The 24,872-nt window shown below is 48.0% G+C and overlaps 2 protein-coding genes across 3 annotated transcripts in view; both read right to left on the reverse strand.

The window, feature by feature from the left end:
• The window catches only part of IRAK2 (interleukin 1 receptor associated kinase 2), a 52,615-nt gene extending 36,552 nt beyond the window's left edge, over positions 1-16,063 (reverse strand). The window contains exons 1-2 of one of the 2 annotated variants that reach the window (XM_010984939.3): positions 15,891-16,063; positions 8,618-8,800 (exon numbers count right to left, since the gene is read on the reverse strand). In XM_010984939.3, coding sequence (XP_010983241.1) covers positions 8,618-8,800; positions 15,891-15,984 — 277 coding nt within the window. In that variant the 5' untranslated portion in view covers positions 15,985-16,063. Of the gene's footprint in view, positions 1-6,389; positions 6,539-8,617; positions 8,801-15,890 lie in introns of those variants that run through there. The other variant, XM_031470875.2, reaches the window with a different exon arrangement.
• Positions 16,064-18,616: 2,553 nt separating this feature from the next.
• On the reverse strand, positions 18,617-23,182 carry VHL (von Hippel-Lindau tumor suppressor). The gene is made up of 3 exons (XM_031470872.2): positions 22,931-23,182; positions 22,004-22,126; positions 18,617-20,694 (listed from the first exon to the last, which is right to left on the reverse strand). The coding sequence occupies exons 1-3, from the start codon at positions 23,109-23,111 to the stop codon at positions 20,498-20,500; spliced, it is 501 nt and encodes a 166-aa protein (XP_031326732.1). The 5' UTR covers positions 23,112-23,182; the 3' UTR covers positions 18,617-20,497.
• Between the last annotated feature and the right edge of the window lie 1,690 nt (positions 23,183-24,872).

Raw genomic sequence — 24,872 nt, forward strand, 5'->3', positions numbered from 1 at the left:
TTCAACAGACCACAGCTCCTCTCCCTCCAGCTCCCACCCTCCCTCTTTGAAAAACTGGGGACTGGTTTCGAGGCACTGCACACACCCCTCTGTCCAGGCTCACAGTTACTCCCAAGAAACCCGCAGTGATTAAAGCCTTACAGTTTCCCGAGGGAGTAACCGACATGCAGAAGGAGAGTCAGGAGACCATCCTGAGTTGCACAGCAAGGACATTAGAAAAGCCTCGCATCTCTTCCCTTCTGAAGCTTCCCCATTTATGGGAAAAGCAGACAGGCCAATGCCTACGATTTTATTTTTCAGGGAGAAAGTGAGACCTGCTGCCATCTAGTGACGTCGCCCAGCAGGGGTTAAGGTCCAGCAGACCTGCATGCCTTTCCAGCCCATTGCTTATTCGTTACGTGGCTTTGGGTGCATTACTTACTCCCTGAGCCTCAGTTTCCTCATCTCTAAAATGGGGAGAATAGTATTTGTGAGATGAGATGCTTGCCTGGCACATATTAGGTGCTAAATACAAGCTATGACTAGAATAGCTAAATACAAACTATGACTAGCTATGACTCAGATAACAGGGACTCCTGGCCAGCGGTGGGGCGGGGAAGGGCGGGGTCTTGGTCCAACACAGTGCCACCTCCAGGGACAAGTCTCCAGGGGCCCTAGGGTCTGAATCCTACCCATGCTTTGTTGTTCATAGTGGGAGGAAAGGGGCGGATGTTGGGAAGGCCTCTGGGTAAACACACATTAGCTCCGTCTGGCCCTTCAATGGCTCAGCCTCTTTTGGAGACAAAGAGATCCTTCTCTTCTGTTTCACTTTAGGCCACAGATGAAAATTCCCCACCCAATGACAGCCCGGCTCCAGGAAGGAAATGACTTTGGCTGAGATGCCAAACCAAGAGTTAGAAACTGTGAAGGTTGCACAACCAAGAAGAGTCTGCGTGAAAATTGGGAAACTTGAAAGAAAACTCCCAGGAAGAAGGTAGAAGCAGATGGGAAGATGAAACCATGGTCACCCCCCTTGGAGCCCCTTGAGATTCCAGAAGCTTCTTGCTCTCCAACTCAGTTCACACCTGGAACCTCATAGGCCCCCATTCGCCACAGTGGCCAGAGCAGTGAGGGTAGTCCCAGGTAGAAGGTCTCCAAAACCTTCCCTCCCCTCCTGCTGAAAGCAAAGCTGACCACAGCCTGTGCAGCCTCGGGTGCCCGACCCCTCCTGCTCCCGTCCGAGCGCCCCACACGCCCGCTGGCCTCTAGCCAAGGCCCCCACGGCCTCCCCTTGGGTCCTCCAGCATCGCTCCTTCCCACTACCGGGCCTCTGAACATGCTGTTCCCTCCGCGTGGCCCCTCACTTCCGGCGGCCCATCTTTCCTTCGAATGGAGGCTCAAGTTTCATTTCCTCAGGGTAACTTCTTCCCCGGATGAGATCAAACTCTCCCCTCTCCCACTCTCGGACCTCCCCCACAACCTACACTTCTCCTTTGAGCACTCCCGCTGCGGTCAGGTACATATCTCTGTCATCAGCCTGTTAACAGCCATCTCCCACATTACAGGCAGGCTCCATGAGGTCGGAGACCTTGTCCCCAGCACACAGTGGGCACCTGATAATATATCTTAGTTCACTACTGCCCTCTTGTCCTGCTTTGGTGTATCTAACTCCCTACGGGGAGGAACGAGGGGAGTTTCCCCTCACTGGTCAGGCACCCCTGGTTTCCAGCCTCCAACCTCAGAGCCAGAGCTGTCGGACCCCCACCGTCGACAGGCTCAGCTCCTCCGCCTGCCTCAGAGACAGTTAACTAGCTCCGGAGCTCAGCAGTGATGACAGCCAGCCTGCCCTTGGCTAGAAGCCACAGCTCTGATACTTTGGCCTTAGCCTTGAATCTGGCTCCTAAGACCTCAAGATGCCAGCCCATAGACTCTGGAGCCTGGTTCACGGTCCCCTCCTAAGCCTGGTGGGGGGGAGCACCCCTCAGGAGTAGGATTCTCATATTTTATGCCCCAGGGAGACGGTTGGCCTGAGCCCCCAGGGTCAGACCTTTCTCATGCTGAACACTAGTCTGACCATATAAACGCTGTCCCTGACCCCCCAGACTCCACCATGCCGTGCCCCAGGGATGTGCAGCAATGACACCATCGGCACCAGTTTACTGGAGCTGCGATTCCCACAGTGTATTGGTTCCCAGGGGCTATTAATAAATGTCAAATGAAAAGTGGGTTCTGCGGTCAAATAGAAATGGAAAACACCGGCCTAAATAGGTTTCTTTGCTACAGAAGTTATCAGAGCCTTGCGGGGTGGGTGCAGCTCAGTGGTAGAGCGCATGCTTAGCATGCACGGGGTCCTGGGTTCAATTCCCAGTACCTCCACCAAATTAAAAAAAAAAGTTATCAGAGCCTTAATATGCTGGTGTGCCTGCTGCATCTCCAAAGGTTGGGGCCTTGATAAAACAGACAGGATTTCCCAAGGTTAGTTATTCACGAACCCTTGTTTGCAGGGGGGTAACTTGCGGGAGCACACTTCTGGGGTATGCGGTTTGGGAAGTGCTAATTCAGACTGTGACTCGCCCTGTGGATGTCCCATACACGCGGTACTTTCCCCATCATGAAAAGATATTTTTCAATCAAGACACAAAGGCAGCATTCCTCTTCCTGTCCTGACCCAGAGACCTTGGCCTTTCTTGTAGCAGCCAAATCAATATAATAATACTCCAGGCGGCAAGGACCCAGATCCTGCAGGCTGGAACGCTGGTTACTCTTCTCACATCAAAGCAAAAACTGTCACCTGCGACCCTCGGAAGGTGGTCTGTGCACTAAAAACACCTGTAACACCAAGGGGAGAAGCTGAAGATGTTCTAAATGTTGGTGTATGTGGCTTCTTCTTCAGGAGTCTCCAACAAAAGAGAGAACTCCAGTGGCGCTAGACTGTGCACAAGCAGAGCTGGGAAGAAAGACTCTTGGCCTGTGGTTGACAACCCAAGTTGACTGAGAAACTCCATTTTAGGAGCTCTGAAGAGACAGCCCCAGCAGGAGGTAAGGCAATGGTCCTAACCTTTCTAATCGCCAGTCCACGTTTCTCAGTCCACGAATGAACTCAGCAGGGGTACTCTCCCAGACCCAGAGCCAGAGGCAAGACTCAAAACAAGAGTGCTTCATTTACAACAGCCAAGACATGGAAACAACCTGAATGTCCATCAACAGATGACTGGATAAAGAAGCTGTGGTATATTTATATAGTGGAATACTACTCAGTCATAAAAAAGAATAAAATAATGCCATTTACAGCAACATGGATGGAGCTGGAGATCGCCATTCTAAGTAAGCCAGAAAGAGAAGGAAAAATACCATATATATCACTCATACGTGGAATGGAGGAAAAAAAGGCAAACTTATTTACAAACCAGAAACAGACTCACAGTCACAGAAAACAAACTTATGGTTACCAGTGGGGGAAGGCGGTAGGAAGGGATAAATTAGGAGTTCAAGATTTATAGATACTAACTAGTTTATATAAAATAGATAAACAAGTTTATACTGTATAGCACAGGGCACTATATTCAATGTTTTACAGTAACTTATGGTTAAAGAATATGAAAATGAATATATGTATGTTACTATATGACCGAAGTATTGTGCTGTACACTAGAAATATACACAACATTGTAAACTAACTATACTTCGATAAAAATATATTTTTTAAAAGGTAAACAAACAAACAAACAAACAAAAAACAAGAGTGCTTCCATCCCACCCAAGTTCCTCTTTCAGGTGGCCTCCAGACAGGCCCCAGGTACACACGTGACATCAAGAGGAGAGACGGGGCAGGCTGGACACACTGGGCACTGAGTGAGAGATCAAATCTCTCAGGGTTAAGAACTAAACTGTCTAGGCTAGATCGTTAGCTGTGGGTATCACAGAAAGAACAGATTAGAAGCCAAGAGAGACCAGAAGCTTCTAGCATTCTGAGAGAATTGTATTGCCTGGGAAACCACAGGCCTGGTGTGACAAAAACTGGCCATTATTTGACCTCAGAGCCCCTCTCAGGCCCCCCAATACCCTCCCCCAGCAGGAAGTGCGCTGTGAAAGCCGCGTCGCTCCCTCCATAAGGTCAGACTCTCCAGTTCCCACTTCTGATCAGGCCACCGAGAACAGGGAACAGGGAAGCTCCCCCCATGCCCACCCCATCCCCCAGGACAGAGGCAGAAGTCAGAGAACCAGGTGTCAGGGCAGTGATTCTTAAGCCTTCTACTGCATCTGAATCTCCTGCAGGGAGATTCGGGCCCTCCCACCCCACCCCACCCCACCCCACCCCTGGAGTTGCTGAACCCACAGATGAGTAAGGCCCAAGAACCTGCATTTCTAACAAGTTCCCAGGTGATGCTGATGCTGAGAAGTCCGGGGAACACACCTGGAGAATCACTGGTTGGCTGAGAAGAACAAAGGGCTGTCAGAGGGACCAAGCAAAGGAAATGTCTCCCCTCCCAGAAGGGACTTTTTACAACTGTTGCTCAGCCAGATTTGTCGGCTCCTACAGACAAGTAACTGCAGCTTGCCTCTCATTTCAAATGGGAGTTCTGATTGTGGCTTCCTGTTTGGATTTCACCGTTGAACTTTGGGTGTGCTGGGGGAGGCGGGTGATAACTTCTCTTTGGGGGAGACGTACCAGATCATCTGGGGCTGACGCAAGACTACCCATCACTCACTGAGCCTGGGCCCTGAGCAAAGGAAGGAACTGCTCTGGAACCTTGGGGGAAGGGTGAGCATGTCTTGTGTGTGGGAAGAAGTGGGTATACAGATATTTGGGTGGCCCAAAGGAAGGCCTGTAGGAAGACGGCTGTCCCTCCAACATTTATCCACCCCGCTTCTAGAGTAATGGACGCTTTAGTTGTGCACAGAGCCTACTAGTTCAAGAGGCCATTTCCCAGCCTCCCTTGCAACTAGGTGTGATCATGTGACCAGCCCTGGCCAATGGCAGCTTCCGAGGGACCACACTCTTCTTGTCGGCTGGACTGCACCTGGGCAGGTATGGGGTAGCCACTCAGGTACGGGCTGGCAGCCAGGTGTCCCAGATGGCAGATTTATGAGAAAGAAAGAACCTGGTCCTCAACACCATGGAGTTACCGTATCAGCCCTGGGCAGCTTGGACTGTCACAGGAGAGAGAAATAAACATCTGTCTTATTTAAGTCCCTGTCGTCTGCCCTTAGTAACAGCAGTGAACCTGGGATGCTAATACAGGAAACTACTAAGAAACAGCTAAAAGAGTAAAAAGGGTTGGCCTTGGCAAGCCGATCTGCCAGCGGAAGGAAAGGTAACCCTTCTGTACTAATTTATTCTAATTCTTATAGCACTGAATGTCTGACAAATTGTCAAGAAAATGTCAAGGAACAGAGACCCACAGGACCAGCTCTCTACACAATGGGACCAGCAGCCACCCACAGGGCATCATTTCAAGTGACTGGACACACATGTGGCCGCCAGTGGACCCCACACACCGCCCTTCGGTTCGGTTCAGACACAGCCTTCAGAAAGCCTGTATTACCTAGAGTCACAGTTCTCTGAGGACATCATTTTATATCTGGGGCTTTTAGTGGTGTGGTTTTCAAGTTCTGTTTTATTCAAACCTAGTCTTACAGCTCTTTACAGCTTAGTGGAAGAGCACACGCTTAGCATGCACGAAGTCCTGGGTCCAGTGCCCAGTATCTCCATTTAAAAAACAAAAAAAGAGGTGAGCAGAAGCCAGGTTCTCAAACTGCTGGGGACAGCTGAGCAATCTCATAAACAACCTTCAGCAAGTAAGTACAAATTAAGGTCAAACCACTGTCACAATTAGGGAAGGGAAAACTGACCGGCTGGAGTAACAGAAACTTAACATGCTTCACGGATGCCCTCCATATTCACTTTCAAAAAGTGATCAAGATTTATGGCACTTTTTTCCCTAATGGGAAAAAAAAAACCAAAAACCAAGATACAGAAAGGGGAAGTGTCTTGCCTGAGGACTGAAAGCGATAGCGAAAACACAACCAAACTCCCCAAAGGAAAGATATGGATGTGGAAACCGGCTTTTCTCTCTCTTTCTCAGGCTAGATTTTAATTCAGCAAGGCTAAGCGGCAGAGAAGAGAGGTTTCGGGAAGCAAGGTAGAGCCTCACGGGCCTGCGAGGTTAGAGGGGGCTGGAACGGGAAAGCTGGGACGTGAGTGAAGTTCTAAGAAGAGAGGTTGACGATCAAATATCACTATTTCCTGGAAGCCCAAGCAGTGCATTCAGTGAAGTTCCTGTGAGAAAAGCGAAGCACGAGGCGCGCCAGGGTGTGCCCTCCGTCTCCACCCGTGCCCTTGGGGAGGCACTGAGCCACTCCTGACCTCAGCGTCCTCGGGGGGAGAAGGGGTTCCTTAGAGCACCCACCTTGAGGGGCGGCCAGGAGGAGCCAAGCTCGCAGTTCAGTGCCTGACATCTCAAAAGTGCCCAGTCAGTGTCAGCTGAAAACAGTGTCACGCTGCAATGAGTGTGCTTCTTTGAATCTGGCACCGTGTTGTGTGCTGACCTCAAATCATTAAGAATATGTTCAGAATTAGTCAACAGCCGGGTTCTGACGTCAATGGCAAGTTGGCATGTCCATCAAGAGGCCTATGTCTCAATCCCCAGTACTTCCTTACTCCCCAACCTTGGGACACCCCGGCAGCATCCCAGTGCCCAGCAGGGACAAAACTGGAGTCCCCCTGCCCAAAGTGGCCTGGGTGGGAGGTCCGGCCCCTTCATTCTGACTGCACCTGACGCAGCAGCTTTCCCATTCCCCCCCTCCATACCGCCCCCACTTTCTCTCTCTGGCATCCGGGGGTGGGCACAAATCTCCTCATCTCTTTTTGAACATATTAAGAGTTTATCACTAATTCTCTCAAAGCATAAAAAATGTTTGAAGGTACATCCACTCAATAATCAATTGTCAGCATCTACCACGGGCTGGGCTCTGGGGATGCAGACAGGCCAGAGTCAGGATCTGCATGCAGCTACAGAGGATGAGGATCGGTCACACCAACCAATGTACCATGTGGTCTGAGCAGGTCCCCACCTGCAGGGCCACCCTGATGTCCCCTGATTTATCTCTGAGGGTGGAGGTATCTAAGCCCCCAACCCTCCTCCTGGAAGCCCTCCCCGATTCCAGAAGGCCTGAGGTACAGGCAGACAGGTGCTGAACTGGGGTCTGTTGGTTCAGCCAAGTCATTCCCAGCTCAGGAACCCCAGACAGGACAACTCCAGGGCCCACAGGGTCTTCCCAAGGCCTCTGGGGCTCTGAATGGCTTGCTCTCTACCTCCCACGCCACATTTAGCTAGTTCCTTCAGCACCCCAGGGCCTTTGCACATGCTGTTCCCTTCCCCCTGGGCTCTCCAACTCTTCACATGGCTGTCTTCTTTCCATTCCTCCAACGTCACTTCCTCAGACTGGCCTTCCATGACCACTGTGTTCTAGGAGACTCCCCAACTTGGAGTTTTCACTTGTTTTCCTGTCTACTGACTGTCTCCTCCTGACCATGCTCTCCATGAGGGCAGAGGACCTGTTGCTTTGCCCACCTGTGTTCCAGGACCTCATACAGCACCAGGCACTGGGCAGGGGCTCTGGACAGTAAGTGCCAGTGAGAAGCCCAACTCCTGCCCAACACTGAAGGGGTCTCTTTGGGGCTACGGGGAGTGGGAGCTAAGGTGGAGGTAACCAGACCTCCATCCCCCTGCCTCTGCTGAGCACCTGCTCAACACCAGGCACTTGACATGTTCTCCTTCTTCAATGTCACAGCCACCCTTCGAGGTAGGAAGGTTTTGTTTATAACCTGCTAAGTACGTTCCCATCATGGTCATACTCCCTTGCAGGAGGGCAATTTGATATTGACAGCAATCAAAACTGAAAATACACAAAACTTCAATCCAGCCATTCCAGTGCTGGAAAACCATCATACAGCTAGATTCACATGTGAGCAAAAAGGTACACATCACAACACTGTGTACAGGAGGCTAGAAAGAAACTGGACACCTATCAGTAGGAGGTGTAGTGAATAAATCACGGTTTATCTGTCAAAGGAACACAATGCAGCTGTTGAAAGAACATGTCAATACGAAACCATCTGCAAGGTCGACTGCTAGGTGAAAATGAAGGGTACAGCCCAGTGCATGGTGTACTGTCTACTATCTGTATTAAAAAGGGTTGTAGATACTTATAGACGTTTGCCTGCGCACAGAACATTTCCAGGAGGATAGACAAGAAATTGTTAATAGTGGTTCCCTCTTGGGATGCAAAATTGGGAAATAGGATGAGGCTGTAAATAATTTTCACTGTAGATTTTCCTGAATTTTTTTTGTTATAGCTATTTTATTATTAATGATTGACTGATTGATTTTTAGACTAGAGAACCAAAATTTAAAAGGTGCCAAAGGACTTATAGTAGAGTCTGTCTCCCACACCTTGTTCCCTGGCCGCCCAATTGCTCTCCCCAGGGGTAACCACCATTACTGATTTCTTATTTGGATGATAAATCATTTCATTCAAATTTTTCTTAAGATTAAAAAAGGTGTTAAGGCCAGAGAGCGCAGCTCACGCTGAAATGTGCTCAGGGCCAGCCGCGCGGGGGACGCTGGTGACTCACAGTTCAGGATGATCTGGGCGGCGCGGTAGAGCTGCAGGCGGCACAGGAGGTCCAGCAGCTGCTGCACGGTGGCCTGCCGCATGCCCCACCACCAGAGCAGCTCCCGCGTGATGCTCACACCCTGCACCCGCTCCATCGACTTGATCTTCCGCAGCTGGGTCAGGTCTGTGATCACGTAGGAGGCTGGAAGGCAAGTGACAGGGTCTGCTGAGAGTCGGAAGGGCAGCCCCTTCACCAGACGGTCACCGTGCTAGCCTGGCTCTGCCCATAACAAAGCTGCCCCCACCATACCTGAAATTCCACCATGAGCTGAGGGCCACAGGCGGCCCAAATCATAACGCTGATTCCATTTAATACCTGCAGGGACCGGCACACTCACACTTGAACGTAAGTATCAACTTGGCTGCCACACAAGACTTAGAGAAAGACCACTGGACGAGAGGGTCAGGGACTTTGAGCTTTAGCTGCTTATTTGCTATGGGCAAGTCGGTGGGGTGGGAGCCTCAGTGTCCTCGACTCTACCGGAGGGTATAGAACTGTGCCTGCCTTCCCTTCCAGAACAGAAGCCCCACGCAGGCAGGGAGTTTCATCTGTCCATTCACTGTTAGATCCCCAGAACAGAGAAGGGTTTCTGGCACAGAGTTGGGGCAGAGCCAGGACCACGGTGAGACTGGAGGGGCAAAATTTAAGGAGGTGCTGACTCTCAAGGCTGATCCAGCACTGGTAGCAGCCAGAGAGTAGGTGCCTCCTTAAGTTTTGCCCTGGGTGTCTCATTCCCTTCACCCTTAAGCCCCAGCCCTGGAATAGGGATATGAACGAACGAATGAATGAACGAACTCGTGGCCCACTATCCTCACAGAACTGTTACAAGGAGCAAGGGAGGCACGGCCCTAAAAGCACTGCCCACTCTGAAGCACTGTACCACTTGCAGGGGTCTACCGCTGGTAGTACTAAAATGAATTTCTTTATTTTTTATTATAAAATTAATGGTTGTTCACGAAAGAAAACTTGCAAAAATGCAGGGAAAAAAACTACTAAGTTACACAGCATCCCATGAGGGCACTTCCCCTTTCTAAAACTCTCCCCAACACACCCAGGTGTGGTCCTGGAGGGGGCTGTTGCCAGACTGCAAGGAAGCTTGTGCATCCAGTTCTTATTTGCTAATGTTATACCATAAGCATTGGCTGGGTTGGTACGAGCTCTTCGTTAATGGCATTCTGAATGGTCACATAGTATTCTGCCAAGTTTCCTGACGTGAGGGAGGCATTATTTTTCTAAAGTAGAAAGAAAGTATTCATGCTTCAGTTCCAGGATATCAGAAATCATGGAGCAGATATCTATGTGAACGTCAAGTCACACCTTCACTTGACAAAACACCACTGAGCGCTGCGGTGCCGCGGCCTGTGACAAGCCCCAGGGACACAGTGATGAGTAAACCAGAAGCCCATGGAGTTTTCTGTCTGAAAAATACAAACAAGAGGGAACTGAGTGGGGAAGAGGAGGCAGGAGACGAAGCCCAAGGCCACGTAATGAAGGGGCCCACAAACGCTGGGCTACAGAGTCTGGACCTGATCCTAAGAGCCACGGACACCAGGACACCAGGGAAGAGCCAGAACCAGGGAGTGGCACCATCGTGTTGCACAATCCCTGTCCATCTGGAGGAAAGGGGACAGTTGTGACAGCTTCCTGCAGAGAGGAAGCCTCTGGGAGAAGTGGCCTGTTAGGAATGGAAAGTTCTCCAGTTGCAACTTCAGTCACTGGAAACCCCAGGCCAGGTTCCTGGTCAGTGGGAAGTGATGTCAGCTGGGTCAGGGGCTGCTCCCAGTGGCAGAGAGAAAAGAGTGGCAGGAAGTGGAATCCCTTCCCATCCCCCCACTCCCTGCACACGAAGCTCTGGGAGGAGGCGGCCTGTTGTCATGGGAAGAGCAGAAGCCCAGGGCCGCCTCCGGTTCCCCACCGCGCCAGTGGGAACCCAACCGCGGCCCCCATTTCCGTGGGCTGCACTTCCCTCAAGGCAACGCAGGGGAAACAGGAATTAAACTGAGGGGCTTGCGCTGTGGACATTTTAGCTCCATGAAAGTGACATCTCTTAAGGTGTTGACCTGTCAGCATTTAACAAGACTCTTAAAACAGTGTGGAAACAAGATACCTTGGAGGAGGCAAGTCACTGCCAAGGGCCCTGCTGAGTCCACACGCATAAGTGACACCTGGTCATCACAGAACACTTGGAAAATGGGAGAAAATCCAAGTCCCTACTTGGAAGACTCCAAGAAAAGAATCTTTTTATACTTTTATACTTTTGTTTCCAATCTTTCAGACTTTTTAGTAGATATAAAAATATGTGCTTATGTTAGCAGGGTGGTGCAATGGTGGTTGAGGGCCCAGATCCCAGATTCTGAGGCCTGGGTTAAATCTTCTCTCTGTTACTAGTTGCCAGGTGCTTGGGGAAGGCCCTCCCATCTCTCTGTGCCTCAGTTTCCTCATTTGCAAACGAGGACACAGCAGCGCCTACCTCGAGGTTGCTGCGAGGACTGGATTAGTTATATGTACAGAATAACATATGTGTGATGTAAATGCTCGCTGCAGCTGTTAAACCATCTACACTCTGTGAAAACTTGCTTTTATCCCCGATGGTCAACACCACATGAACATCCCTCCAGGGTTGAGCTCCTGAATTCTGCAGCACGCGGTAGAAAAACCTTGCCCATCTTCAAAGACCTGCAGAGCACAGCCTCCTGAGATGACCCGCCCTCAGGTGACACACCCCTTGTCCGGACCAACTGGACTCCTCCCTGGTTGAGGAAAAAGGAGAGCATCTTGTCCCCTAAGCCTCTCAGGAACTCATCTCCATTTTACAGATGAGGAAACTAATGAGTCAGAGAGAGGCAGTCACCTGCCCGAAGTCACATGGCTGGGCAGGGACAAAGCAGGGCTGTGTACAAAGGCAGTACATGTGTGAGAGAGCAAGATGGGGGGCCATCCAACAAAGGAACCTCTGGCCCAGGGCCCCTCAGAACACACCTGGGGTCCCAGACCTGGGGTGAGTGAAGCTGTGAGAAGCCTGTTTTCCTCCAGGGGCAAAAACAGATCCAGCCGCAATCACAGGGAAATGCACAGGAGGCAGCCGCGTTATCTGTCAACAACGATCAAATTCAAAGAGCAGGTGTATCTGCGGCTGGGTGATTTTCTCAATCTCTTTACGGATCTCTCCACCCCGACTCCGCAGTGGCACAATCAGCCCTAAGGGCCCATCTCTTCAACAGTGACTCACAGAACCCAATATTCTTTAGGACAGGAAGGTCAATCACAGTCACTTCTGCTGAACAGAAACCAGAGGGCACTGTGACTTGGCAAGGAGCTGCTAACTGGGGGCCCCGGTTGGCTCCCAGCCCGGTGATCCCCATCCCAGAATGGAGAGCTGGCCAACCATGGGCTCCAAGCCCGCGTCCTCACCGTTCTAATATCCCTCAGCCCATCATTCATTCAAGTGACACTGAGTGTCTGCCCACTGGCCGGCCGCTGCACTGGGAACATAGGAGTGAACTAGACAGGTAATGCCCCTGCCCTCGTGGCGCTTATGTTCTAGACAGACATAAACAAATAAGGGCCAAGGTCAAAGCACATTAAAAGGAATGAAGGAAATAAAACGCTGTGATGAGATAAAGAATAAACGGTGGGGGTGTGGGAGGGTAGGCAAGGTCGGCCCAGCAAACAAGGTGACATGTGAACTGAGAACTGAAAGACTACGGCCCCCCCAAAGACGTCAGTGTCTTAAACCCCAAAACCTGTGAATATGGTACTGTATGTGACAAAAGGGACTTTGCAGATGGCATGAAACAGGATTTTGAGATGAGATTCTCCTAGATGACCGTAGTGAGCCCAAGGGTCCTTAAAAGAGGAAGGCAGGAGTGTCAGATTCAGAGACAATGATGACAGAGCAGAGGTCAGAGAGAGATCTGAAGATGCCACCCTGTTGTCTCTGAAGGTGGAGGAGGGGCCACAGGCCGCCTCTAGAGGCCAGTAAAGGCAAGGAAATGGATTCTCCCCTGGAGCCTTGTCAACACCTTGATTTTAGGACTTCTGACTTCCAGAATCATAATGCAACAATGGCTGTTTTTGAACCATTCAATTTGTGGTCATTTGTTACAGCAGCAAGAAGAAACGAATAGAGACTAGAAAACCAGCCATGGAAAGCCCACAGGGAAAAATGTCCTAGACAGAGGGAACACCCAAGTTCAAAGACCCTGAGTCTGGTCTAAGGAGGCACTGTGGCTGGAGAAGGTGAGCAAGACGGTGTGGGGTGTGGGAGGAAGTCAGAAGTCGGTGGGGCTCAGACTGCGCCAGATGGTGCAGGCCCGGGAGGAATGTGGATTAGAGCCTCTATCACAATGGAAGGCCTCTGAGTACCTTGAGCAATTCTGGTGTCTCCAGGGCTTAAGGAGTCAGAGGCGGTCCCTACAGAGGATATAGGAATCCACATGAAGAGACGCCCAGCATCATTAGTCATTAGGGAAATGCAAATCAAAACCACAGCAAGAAACCACTCATACCTGCTTGGAGGGCTGGACTCAGAAAGACAGACAATAACAAGTGCTGAGGGGAGGAATGTGGAGAACCCTCGGATATTGCTGGTGGGAACGTAAAATGGTACTTGAGTTTCAGAAAATCTACTGGCAGTTCCTCAAAATGTTAAACATAGAGTTACCATGTGACCCAGTAATTCCCCTCCTAGGTGTCCACCCAAGGGAAATGAAAACATACAGCCACACAAAAACTTGTACACAAATGTGCAAAGGAACATTATTCATCATAGCCAAAAAGTGGAAAGAACCCAGAGGTCCCTCAACTGACCAATGAATAACGTGCAATACATCCATCCACTGGAATCATGGAGAAATTAACCACTGATGATGCTACAACATGGATGAACCTTGAAAACATGCTAAATGAAAGAAGTCAATCACAAAGACTGTGACTCTTGTACATACTGTATGATTCCATTTATCTGAAACGTCCAGGACAGGCAACGCCTGAAGCTGGGGGAAATGGGAGATGTCTATGGGAGTGTTGGCAGGGATGGTTAAGGGGTGCAGATAATGAAAATGTTCTAAGATTGACTGTGGAGATGGATGTACAAATCTGCATATACTAAATGTCATTGAATTATATATTTTCAATGGGTGAACTACATGGTAGTTAAATTATATCCCAATAAAGCTGTTTGTTAAAAAAAAAAAAAGTCATAGATGTGCTAAGCATGCACAAGGTCCTGGGTTCAATCCCCAGTACCTCCACTAAAAAATAAAACTTTAAAAATTAATTTAAAAAATACTTAAAGAAACCTAATTACCTCTCCCTGTTAATTAATTAATTAATAATCCTAGGAACAGAAGTTGTTCTGGCCTTCGCAACTGAGTCCAACAGGGAAAAAACTCGAGCAAGTCTCTTATACAAAATTTGTCCACAGCCCAGGAAACATTTAAAGTAGTTAAATCACAGATTATCTGAGCAAAGGTATACAGTGCAGTCTAGAAAATCAGGTGGCGACAGACATTCTCAGAGGTACCCTGAAGTGTTAGCAGGGACTGTCTCTGCAGGGACAGAAAGGGAGGCTGAGGATCAGGGTTGGGAAAGACAGTCACCTTCCCTTCTGTCCCAGGGGCATGATTTACATCATGTGACCTAGTTCATCTGTTGTTTCTTCCATTAAAAAGTTAATAAAAATACATACTGAAAACAAAAACCTAACTCCATGTTGCTAAAAAATACTGCTTGGCAAGGAGAAATAATTGTGATATATTTTAAGTGAAAAAAGCAGGCTAGTGGAAAGTACAAAATGATATGATTTGGGGGAAATGTATGCACATAAAAATGTTTAGGAAAAAAGACTAGAAGGAATAAGACAGCTCGCACCTGCTGGCACACGTAAGAATCCAATACATGTTAGCAGTTGCTGTTGTTATTATTATTAGCATCCAAATAGTATAATGATTATCCCTGAGTCCTAGAGGTTGAGCTAATCTTCGTTTCCCACAGTATTTTGCGATAAGGATGTATTATTTTTGTTACTAGTTTAAAGCAGGGTTTCTTCACCTCAGCACTACTGACACTTTGAGCTGGACAGTTCTTTGTGGAAGTGGCTGTCTTGTGCATTGTAGGATGTTTGGAACATTCTTGGCCTCTACCCATTACATCCCCCAAGTTATGACATTCAGAAATGTCTCCAGACCAGATATCGGCAAATGTTCCCTAAGGGGGCAAAACTGCCCCTGGTTGAGAAAGATTAGGTTAAAATACATATTACTGCCTCAAACTGGATGGATAACACACACGTTTATTTTATTACTACTCTTTCCACTGTACATATGTATTATATACTCCTTATACAAATGGTATCTATCATAATCTCAATTTTAAAGAAAATATAGATATTACTTTAAAAATAAAGTGGCACCAGTCACATTGACTTAAAACCTAAAACAAGGATGATCATTGTTAACACCTCCTTATTACTTACAAGAACCTCTGACACATACGTATCAGGTGTTTTTTATACAGTTCTGATTCCTCACAACCACCTCCAGTTTATAGATTAAGCTGAGGCTCAGAGAGATTGGCAATTTGCCAAAAGCCACCAGCTGGGATGTGGTGGAGCCTGGAATACAGATCTCCGCTTGGGCGCCTGAGGACCACACGCGCAGCGCGCAGCCCCCACCCCCCCTACCCCCGATCCCACCCCCACCCCCGATCCCAAGTCCTCAGCCAATCATTAAGCGCAAACACGCTAAATACAGGAAGACGTTCTGGCGGGGCCAGAAGTCGGGGTTCAAATCCCACCCCGCCACTTAGTAACGCCACGTCCTGCCCCTCTCCCCCCAAGTGACTACCTCTCTAAATCCGCTTCGAAGTCTGTAAGATAGGGAGAGAGAAAAACTTTTCAGGCTCCTGTGGGAATTAAAGGAGACAATCCGTGTCAGGTGCTTACATCAACAGTAAGCACGCAGTCACAGTTGATAGCTATTATTTTAAGCTTTACTGTGAACAGCGAGGTCGAGCCCGTCATTACTTAGCGACAGAGTAACAGCAGAAGCCGTTCAAGATCACCTAACCCCTTCCAGACGACCACACTGGGCTTCAGAGAGAGGGCAGTGCCTGCCCGAGGGCACACAGCGAGGGCCAAGTCCAGGACGGCAGCAACAGAGCCCCTCGGATCAGGACCCACTTAAACAGAGGCGGGGAGGGAGCCTGGCGGGTGGCAGGAGGACCCACTCACCGAACTGCATCCAGTCCCACTCGCTCAGAGTGTCCATGTTGCGGCACAGGTCGTCCAGCACCCAGGCGGGCAGCTGGTAGATGTAGCAGGACATGGTCGGGCTCTGAGGGCCGGCGGGCAGGCGGGCCGGCTACTGCGTCCGACGCGGCGCGACTCGGCTTCTGTACAGCCGGGCGGGTGCGCCCACCCACGCCGGCCGCCGGGAAGTGGGCGGGGCCGGCCCTGCGCGCCCCTGCCCCCCAGCGGACACCAGGGGCGCGACGCCTCCCGGCCGGCTGGACCCAGCGGCTGCGAAACCCAGAGGGTCAGAGCTGCGAGCGGAAACTAGGGCGAAGAAGGGCGGGGGAACACGTTTAAGACCACACGGAAAAAGAAAGAAAAAAAGACCATACGGAAATTCCGCGACAGTCCCAAAAGATCTTCTGTCTCCACTTCCAGGGCTTTTGGCCCTCTGCCACCTATAACTCATTCAACAGATAGCCTATTATTTAACTACTATGTGTCAGTCACTCTTCTAGGTGTGGGGAGATGTGTAAGTGGAGAAAACTTACAAAAGTCCTTGTCTTCATGGGACTTAATCTAGACGGGGCTGGGGGGAGGGACCAGCAATAAATAATAAATATATTAAGTAAGTTACAGAGACTGCTGAAAGGTAGTAAGTGCTACTGTGAAAATGAAAAAGGAAAGTTCTTTAAGGGGAATCAGGTGTTCAGAGCGAGCCAGGGAGGACTCTATTAAACAGGGTGGTCAGGATAGACTGTGATTATAATGGCTAATATTTATCGAGCAGCTCATATGTGCCAGGCACTGTTCTAGGTGCTGGGGGACCCTCTGAAGAAAAAAGGACAAAATCCCTGCCCTGGAGGGAGACACATAATAAGCAATAAAAATGCTAAATAAGTCAATAACTTAGTACTATAGAAGGTTATGAATAATGTTTGGGAATAAAAGTATTATATCATAAAAGACAGTGGGAGTGGTATTATTCATTGTCTTACAAAGTGATGAATATTATTGAGGGAAAGCAGAATATGGTAAGAGGACCTGGGCAGCAAACTGGATTATTGAATAGAGTAGGAGGAGAACGTAACCTTTAGTATTTCTTGAGCATTTATATTGTGCAGACTTCAGGATTATTTTACTTACTCCTCACAATGACCTTATTGTTATCCCCACTCTGCAGATGAGGTAACTGAGGTACAGAGGTCCAATAACTTGCCTACAGTCATACAAGTAGTACAAAGTAGCAGAGCTGGGATTTGAACCCAATTAGTCCAACCATTAGCTACAAACGCCTCTTTCATGCAATAACTACCATTTATCTACACCCACAGTGTGCTTTGCATAAATCATTTTATGTAATTTTCATAAGCCTGTGCTAGAAATATTATTATCCTCTTTTTACACAGAAGTAAATGGGTTCCAAGAAGTGAGGCAACATCATCCAGGACAGATAAGCACCTAGAGCATCTCTCTGCAGCTGTGAACATCAACTATGGAGCGTGGCTGCAGAAGAAGGAAACTGAAATCAAAGTAAGACGCCTTGGGGCCAAGTCCCAGCTGTGCCACTAACAGGCTTGGTGACCCTGGACAACTCATTTCACTTCCCAAGCCTCGCTTACCACATCTTTAACATGGGACTGGTCATGCCTACTGCGTAGAGTTGTGAGTGAGAGAAGTGGATTAGATCAAACTATACAATTATAAACTGATTTGATTTATCAGGGATCCATCAAATATTGATCAAATCAATTAGCCAGAGTCTTCCCTGCACAGAGAGTGTATTTGAAAAATGGTTGCCGCCATGGATATTACTGAAAAGAGCTCCCACTTGCCTTGGGGTCCTATGGGGATATGGGTCCACTGCCCAGCTCTTTGAGTCAGTTTGCAGTTTTTCTTTTGTAAATTGGGCACTGCCCCACCCACTCTGAAGGATTCCTATGGAGCTTAAACAGACACCCAAATTCTTGGCATAAACTGTAAAGTGCCGAGCGCACTAAAGAATTGGTATTATGTGAGTGCATCCCCTTGCTGTCGAATGTGGGGTGCATTCCAGCTGAGACTGAGCCGCGCTAAAAGGTGAATACTGGTGTCTCACTATTGTCTTAATTTACATTTCCCTGATGTCATATGATGTGGAGCATCTTCATATGCTTAGGTGCCGTCTGCATATGTTTTTCAGGGAGGTGTTGTCTGCATATGTTTTTCAGGGAGGTGTCTTTTCTATTCTTATTTTTTTAATGGAGTTACCGGGGATGGAACCCAGGACCTCGTGCATACTAGGCAGGCACTCTACCACTGAGCTATACCCTAGAGAAGTGTCTTTTAAAGTTGGTTCTATTCTCCTGGGGGAAAAAAAAAAAACTTAATTCCCAATGTGAATGGCTTTCCTTCTTAACACTTTTCTGTAGTGCTTAAATTTTTTTACAGTGATATTTCATTTTTACAAGAAAAATAAAGCTAAAAGAAGCAAAGCTTTACAAAATCTAGGTTGGAAAGATAAGGGTCAGAAAATAAAGCTAGATTGTGTTTTTCACCCCCCCCCCCCGACTCTGCCCCACCTTAAGCCTTTCAACAAACATGGCCTCACACCTTTCCAAGAGAGACAAGAGCCCGGCTAAACGCACCACCACACCCTATTTCCTTTACTCAACACCTTTTAATGTATCCAAGAAAAGCTTTTTTTTTTCCTTTTTAACTCAAAATAGATGAGCTCAAACAGTCTCTTAAGAGCAATACATTTAATACATTCATAAGATTTCAAAAGAATACATACATGCTACAGGTTTTCAGTCTTCCTTGGACAACACAAAAAATACAGTACTCGAACTACATGTTTTAACAGGAACATGAACTCTCACTTTGACACAGAGACAGGTTAAAAAAATAATAATCAAACCAACATTGAACTAATCCAGCACCAGCCAACCTCCTTAAATCTCCCATCCTATGCACTTGAGAACCCATGTGGCTGTCTCGTATGCCAGCATTCCTTCCTCCCTACCCGGCAATTCAACAGAAAGATGAGAGGTGTGTCACGGAATGAACACAACCATGGGCTGAAAAAAAAAGAAAAAACAAAAAGACAACTTATCTGCCGCATGTTGGAAGAGGAGAGTAAGATTAGGTGGGAAAACTGTAAGGCATTTGCTGCATTCACTTCACTCTGATATCAGAGCACAGGAACTAATAAAGATGCCAAGAAATATCCCAACATTATTTATAAAAGGAAGGCTGTACTCATGTCTATGAAGAGCTTATAATAACATCATGGAAAAATATTTAAGTTATAAAGTTAAATGAGAAAGTAGAATACAAAAACTGTATATTCAGTATGATCTCAACTATGTAAAACCAAGCCAACCAAAAGCCCTAAAAAAGGCTGAAAGTTCAAAATGTCAAGTTAGTGGTTGTATTTAAGTAGTGTACCTACTTGGAATTCTTTTCTTCCCTTTATTTTTGTGTCTTTTTCAAAATGTTCTCTACTGGGGAGTTTTGTCGGGGGGGTTTCTTGGTTGTTTTTTTTTTAACTATTAGTTACCAAAAAAGGATGCCTGACTGAAATATTGAATTTGAGTTAATGACTTTCAGTCCAGCACATATGAAAGGATTTGTACACGTATAAAACTAGAAAGCATTCCACGCTACTCTCTGAATCTACCGCGTGTTAGCAGTAACTTCCCAGAGGCTGGACGGCTTCGTCCTCTCCTCCCGTCAGGTGCAGTGTCACCAGATCCTGCCTGATGAAAACTGCTAAACCAAGCAAAATGTCATGGGTTTACAAAAAGAAACAGTAATACCCACACTTGGGAAAAACCTATTTAGAGGGGTAGCTCCTTCATACTATGATGAAACCAGGGGACAGCTGTTTTCTCCTATCTTCTGTGTAGATATCAGGTTTCAAAAAAGCTATCATCACGAGAACTACAGAAAGCTAATCCCAGTTTATAAACAAATAAAATGGCCCTGCAGCAACAGTGGACCAAGAGAAGCGCAAAATTTAGAAAATTTTAAAAACTGCTCTCTAGAAAAATGATTCCCTTTAAAACATGTGTTTTTTGTACACACTTTAAGGTCCCCACTACCCTCCTCACCTCAAAAAAAAAAAGATGTCAAGACTTCTAAACACTTTCTCCCCAAGTATCCACTAGTTTGTTCATTCAACAAACACTGACTGAAGGCTCAGGATGTGCGAGGCACTGGGGTCTGTCTGGGCTCAAGGACACCTTGGTCTCTCCGAGCCGGAGGTGGACACATCACCAACCACAATACAGCACTAGAAAGCAGATGCCACTGTTTTCTCACAATTTAAGAATAGGCTGCGATTCTCACTGAATTACTCACACTGAAGTCCTTACACGGAAACTTTCTGGACTCACGAGGAGGCAAAAATGCAACTACCTTCCCTTGATAAATACTTCAAGAAGGGGGAGGCATTAAATTACATTTTGCCCTTAAAAGCACAATGCCCAGTGAGCTCAGTTAACTTTCTTTCAAACAATGGAGCATTTTTACTCCAAGGATGAGACACCTTGAAGCCGAGAGTGAGTGACCAGTCCTATATCTAGATCAAGATCGTCCAAAGCTGAGACCGAGGGGTGCAAATTTCAATCCAACCCTTCAGTCTCCTGGGCCATCCGCTGATTTTCAATGTGTTCCTGTGTCAGCCGCTCCAGGTCTTTGTGCACATTTGGGTGGTCTTCCAGATCTTCGTAGAGGGATCTCACGATGTCCAGTCTCCTATAGTTCTCAGGCTTGACTAGGCTGCGCACAACCTGGAGGCACCGTTCCTTCAGGGTGTACACTGTGAGGGCAGAAAACCGAATCTCAGCAGCAGACTCAGGCCCGGGAACAGTGGAGGGGGGATGAGCAAGAGGCTTCCCCAACACTGGCAAATACGTCTGCTCCAGATGGACCTCACTTGGGGCAGAGTGAGCGTGTGGTGGTATGTGGCAGAGTGTAATGTGATGGCCCCAGGGGACAGCTCACAGTACGCACGACCTTGTGCAGTAACTTCCCTTGAAGCTGGGCTGGGCCTGGGATGCACTTTAACCCACTGCATGTGGGCAAAGTGACACTGTGGCAGTTCTGGGCCACAGCCTTAGGAAGGCCTGGCAACTTTCACCTTTTTTGCTCTCAGGAGCCCTGAGCTGGCTAGCAGGGGAGACCACACAAAGTAGACCAGGCCCTGAGATGACAAGGGAGAGAGGCCCAGTCCGTGGCCAACCTACCAGCAGAAGGCAGCCACACCGGTGACCACCAGCGAGCAGAACCACCACCGATCTGAGCTTAGCCCAGACTGCAGGATTCTGAACAAATAAAAAGGCTGTTGCTAGTCTGAGGGTAGCTGTCACACAGCAGTTGATAACCAAAAGAATGTGTAACTGGATTTGGGGGGAACTCAAATCCTATTTTAAACTCACTGGGGAACTTACTCTTTAAGGGTGTTCTCTAAGGCAACATTGCCTAAATTCACATCATCAGTGCTCATTTATGCATACCCACTGCCTTAAAACAGGATCTATGTACACATAGTAATTTGAACCTTATGAAGCTGCAGGTATTTGGGGTTTTTTTTAACCCCAAAGATCATCAGTTTCTTAGGGTTCAACCTAACAAGATCAGTTGAGTTTTAAACAAATGGTGAGCTATGAAGTTAATGTTCGATGTGGTGGTTTATTTTTTTTTTAACCCCTGATTGGTAATGGAAGCTTGACTGGGTTAAATTACATTAAAAGACACAACACCAGAAGTCATAAACAAGCCACGATATCTCATTCTGTATACTTTTTCTTCTCCTGAGACTCCAGGGCATAATTCTGCTCTGAGGCCAGGAAAATAGAATGCATTAAATTCTACAATCAGGTATTTTAATTTAGCCCACCTCCGGTAAGCCCAAAGAGCTTCGGAGACACGACGACATCTTAGTTTAACATAGAGCCTATGAGTAAATTACTGCCATTTTATCCACAGTAGAGACTAGGCCGCAGAAAGCTGGATACCTTGCCTAGCATCAGGCACAAGTCAGTAAGGGCCTGGCTCTTTCAAGTGGCCTATCCTCTACGTATTGTAACAGCCTTATATTTTTACAAAGTAGGATGGAACATCAGTACCTGGCAGTGTGATGTTGGCAAAAATAGGCTGTCCGTCAACATTGAGGGATGGCACAAATAGTTCAGTTTGGTTAACCAGAAGCCCATCAGATGTCCCTGCATCTCGGAAGAGCCAAAGGTGACCTGTTAGGACAAGCAGAGGTTAAGCAGCCGCACACCTTTTGCTTCACCTCCCCAAACTGACGTTGAAATATCTGCCTCTCATTCTGTTTAAATACCACACAAAGCCCTTCAATGTTATCTCATTCAGTCCTCACAACAGACCCAGTTACCGATGAGAAAAAAGGTCTGAAAAAGCTCAAGGCAACAGGGACAGTAAGCAGAGGAGCAAGTATCTGAGGCTCCAAAACCCAGGCCGTTTCTGATGTCGCGGTGCAAAAGCCAAGCGTGTGTGTGCATTGCCAATCCCACCCAATGCTGCAAACCAAAAGGAGAGAGGTCACCAACTCCTCAGATCTGTGCTTCTCAAAAACGAGAAGGTACAAAAACACCACGTTGGGAGAGAGGAGCCCGCTGTGCTCAGTTCCTATCGCAGCAATTATGACACTGGCTTTTGTCTCGTCTGCCCCACTGGACCGCATTCTCCTTGAAGGCAGGGACCCCACGCGGACGCGGCCCAGTGGGCACATCAGAGAATGCGGGATTCTCCCATTCTCGGTCTGAACAAACGAGCGTGAGGGATGGAATACACGCGGGGGCCAACATCAAACGCAAAAGTATTCGGTCTTATGAAGAATAATGCTGTCCAGGTTACTAATGTCAACCTGGATCTGTCACAGCCTCTCCGGGGCCTCAGTTCCTCGAGCATAAAATGGGAACAATAATCTCCCTCCTTCGGTGAGATCGTGCCGCCGCTACCGCTGTTACTAGAGCGCTGGGCAGCGCGCTGGGCACAGCTCGGCACCGGGGCGGCCGCGGCCCGCCTACCTCGGTAGCTGTGGATGCGGCGGCCCGTGCCGGGGGGCAGCGTCGGGTAGGGCTGCGGCTCGCCGTCGAAGTTGAGCCACACGGGCAGCACGACGCGCGGGCTGCGGTTGCAGAAGATGACCTGGGACGGCTCGCACGAGTTCACCGAGCGCAGCACCGGCCGCGGCGGCCCGGCCTCCATCACCCTCTCCGCGCCCGACTCCTCCGCGCCTGCCTCGGCCTCTTCCGCGTTCCCCGCCTTCCGGGGTATTACCTCCGCGAGCCTAGCCTACCCGGGCCTCTCGGCCTCGGGATTCGCGGGCCGCACGGGGCGGGGCGAGGCGGGGCGAGGCGGGGCGTGCGTGCGTGCGCGTCCCCGGCCAGGCGTGAGTGCACGTTTTTCGCGCTCTCCGTTGGGGATGGAATACACCCTCCGAGAAATGGCCTGCTTGAGGCTGTGTGCGTGCGCAGATGGATCCACTAACCCTGGGGCCGAGTCCACACTGAGGCAGAGGGTGAATCTAGGTTACCCTGTCGCCAGGATTTCCCTATAAATGGGATGCCTTGCCTCTCGTACGTTTTTGACACAGCGTTTCCCTAACTTCATTCATTCTCTTAAGACCTTCATGGTTTTTGCCATATTCTCCCTACCATCTGCGCTATTATTGATTTAATAATTTTCTCACTGATCAACTTTTCTGGTCTCCATTACAAAATCCGAATTTTGTAGAGAAAGGTAGAATAAGGTGAAAATTTCCCTCTTATCCTAGTTCCCCCTGCCGCCTAGAAAGTCCCTGGAGGCAACAAGTGTCACCGGTTTTTTGTACTGCCTTTCAAAGTTATTCGATGCATATGCAAGAAATTAGAGAAGAAATTTTATATCACTACCATCAATGGAGATTCTTTATCATTTGCTGTAGAAGACTACAGTAGAACTAAGAAAGAAAACAACAGTTCACTAAATTTTATCTATTGTCTGTGACGGCTCTGAGCCTGCATTCGCTCTCCTGGTTCAAAAGAGCCAGCCAAGTGTTAGCTGTTACATACCAAGCGATGGTCGTCAAACCAGCTTTCTCCTGGACATAATCAGAAAGAGGAAAGGAAACCAAAAAGGGAATAACTTTCACAACACAGTCTGTGTGCCCTCTGAAATACACACCCACCTGAGATCTCATTCCAGGTTTAGCTTCAGATATGTGATGTTGGGCCAAAATCTTTAAATTCTGAGCCTTTAATTGCTCATCTTTGAAACTGGCATTTTTAGTAAGTACCTATGTCACAGAAGTATGTATTAAGTGGGAAAGTGTTCAGTGCCGGCACACAGCAACACTGCAGATAGCAGCAGTTACTATTTATAAAGACGAGTTAAATACACTGTCTCTACCCTCAAAATGGGTTCTGGGAAAACATGGGATTTGTTTGTTTAAAGTATAGTTGATTTAGGACATGTTTTATTACTGGTTATAAAAGAGCAGGTGGAAGGTGACTAACTGATCTGAAAAGAATCAGGTAAGTTGTCCCAGGAGGGGTTAACATCTGAGATGAATTTTGAATAAAGACTAAGAGTCTTCCCTTCCCATCTCCCATCATACAAATATCCAGCCTGGATGAAAACTCACCTGGTGGCCCAGGCCAAGAAGGGACAAATATTTATGCCTACAGACCAGCACTGCAGCCCTAACATTTAATGGAAATAGCAAGAAGGGAGCAGATAGGCTTGTTTTTGGTTTTGGCTACACTCCTGGGCAGCTCTTCTCAATCAAATCCACAAGTAAAGGGCTCAGAGCCATCATAACTCACAGGATTCATGCAAACGTACCCTCACTTGTACTCCCAGGATACTGAGGTGAAACAAACCAATTTAATATTACAGAAATGTCTACATTCCTAAAATGAGAACAGTTGTTGAGATACTCACAGGCCTTAAAATTGATACTACATCACTGCAGATGTTTACAGATAC

Source organism: Camelus dromedarius, chromosome 17 (genome assembly GCF_036321535.1).
Source record: "Camelus dromedarius isolate mCamDro1 chromosome 17, mCamDro1.pat, whole genome shotgun sequence".
NCBI classification, from domain to species: domain Eukaryota; kingdom Metazoa; phylum Chordata; class Mammalia; order Artiodactyla; family Camelidae; genus Camelus; species Camelus dromedarius.

Bases quoted from the DNA above. Each gene is read 5' to 3' on its own strand.
- VHL (XM_031470872.2), bottom strand. From the start codon at position 23,111: ATGGAGGCCGGGCCGCCGCGGCCGGTGCTGCGCTCGGTGAACTCGTGC. The intron at 22,127-22,930 runs GTAGGCGGGCCG...TTGTCCTAACAG, and splicing joins CCGCATCCACAGCTACCGAG to GTCACCTTTGGCTCTTCCGA. The intron at 20,695-22,003 runs GTACTGATGTTC...CTGCCCTCACAG, and splicing joins TGCCAACATCACACTGCCAG to TGTACACCCTGAAGGAACGG.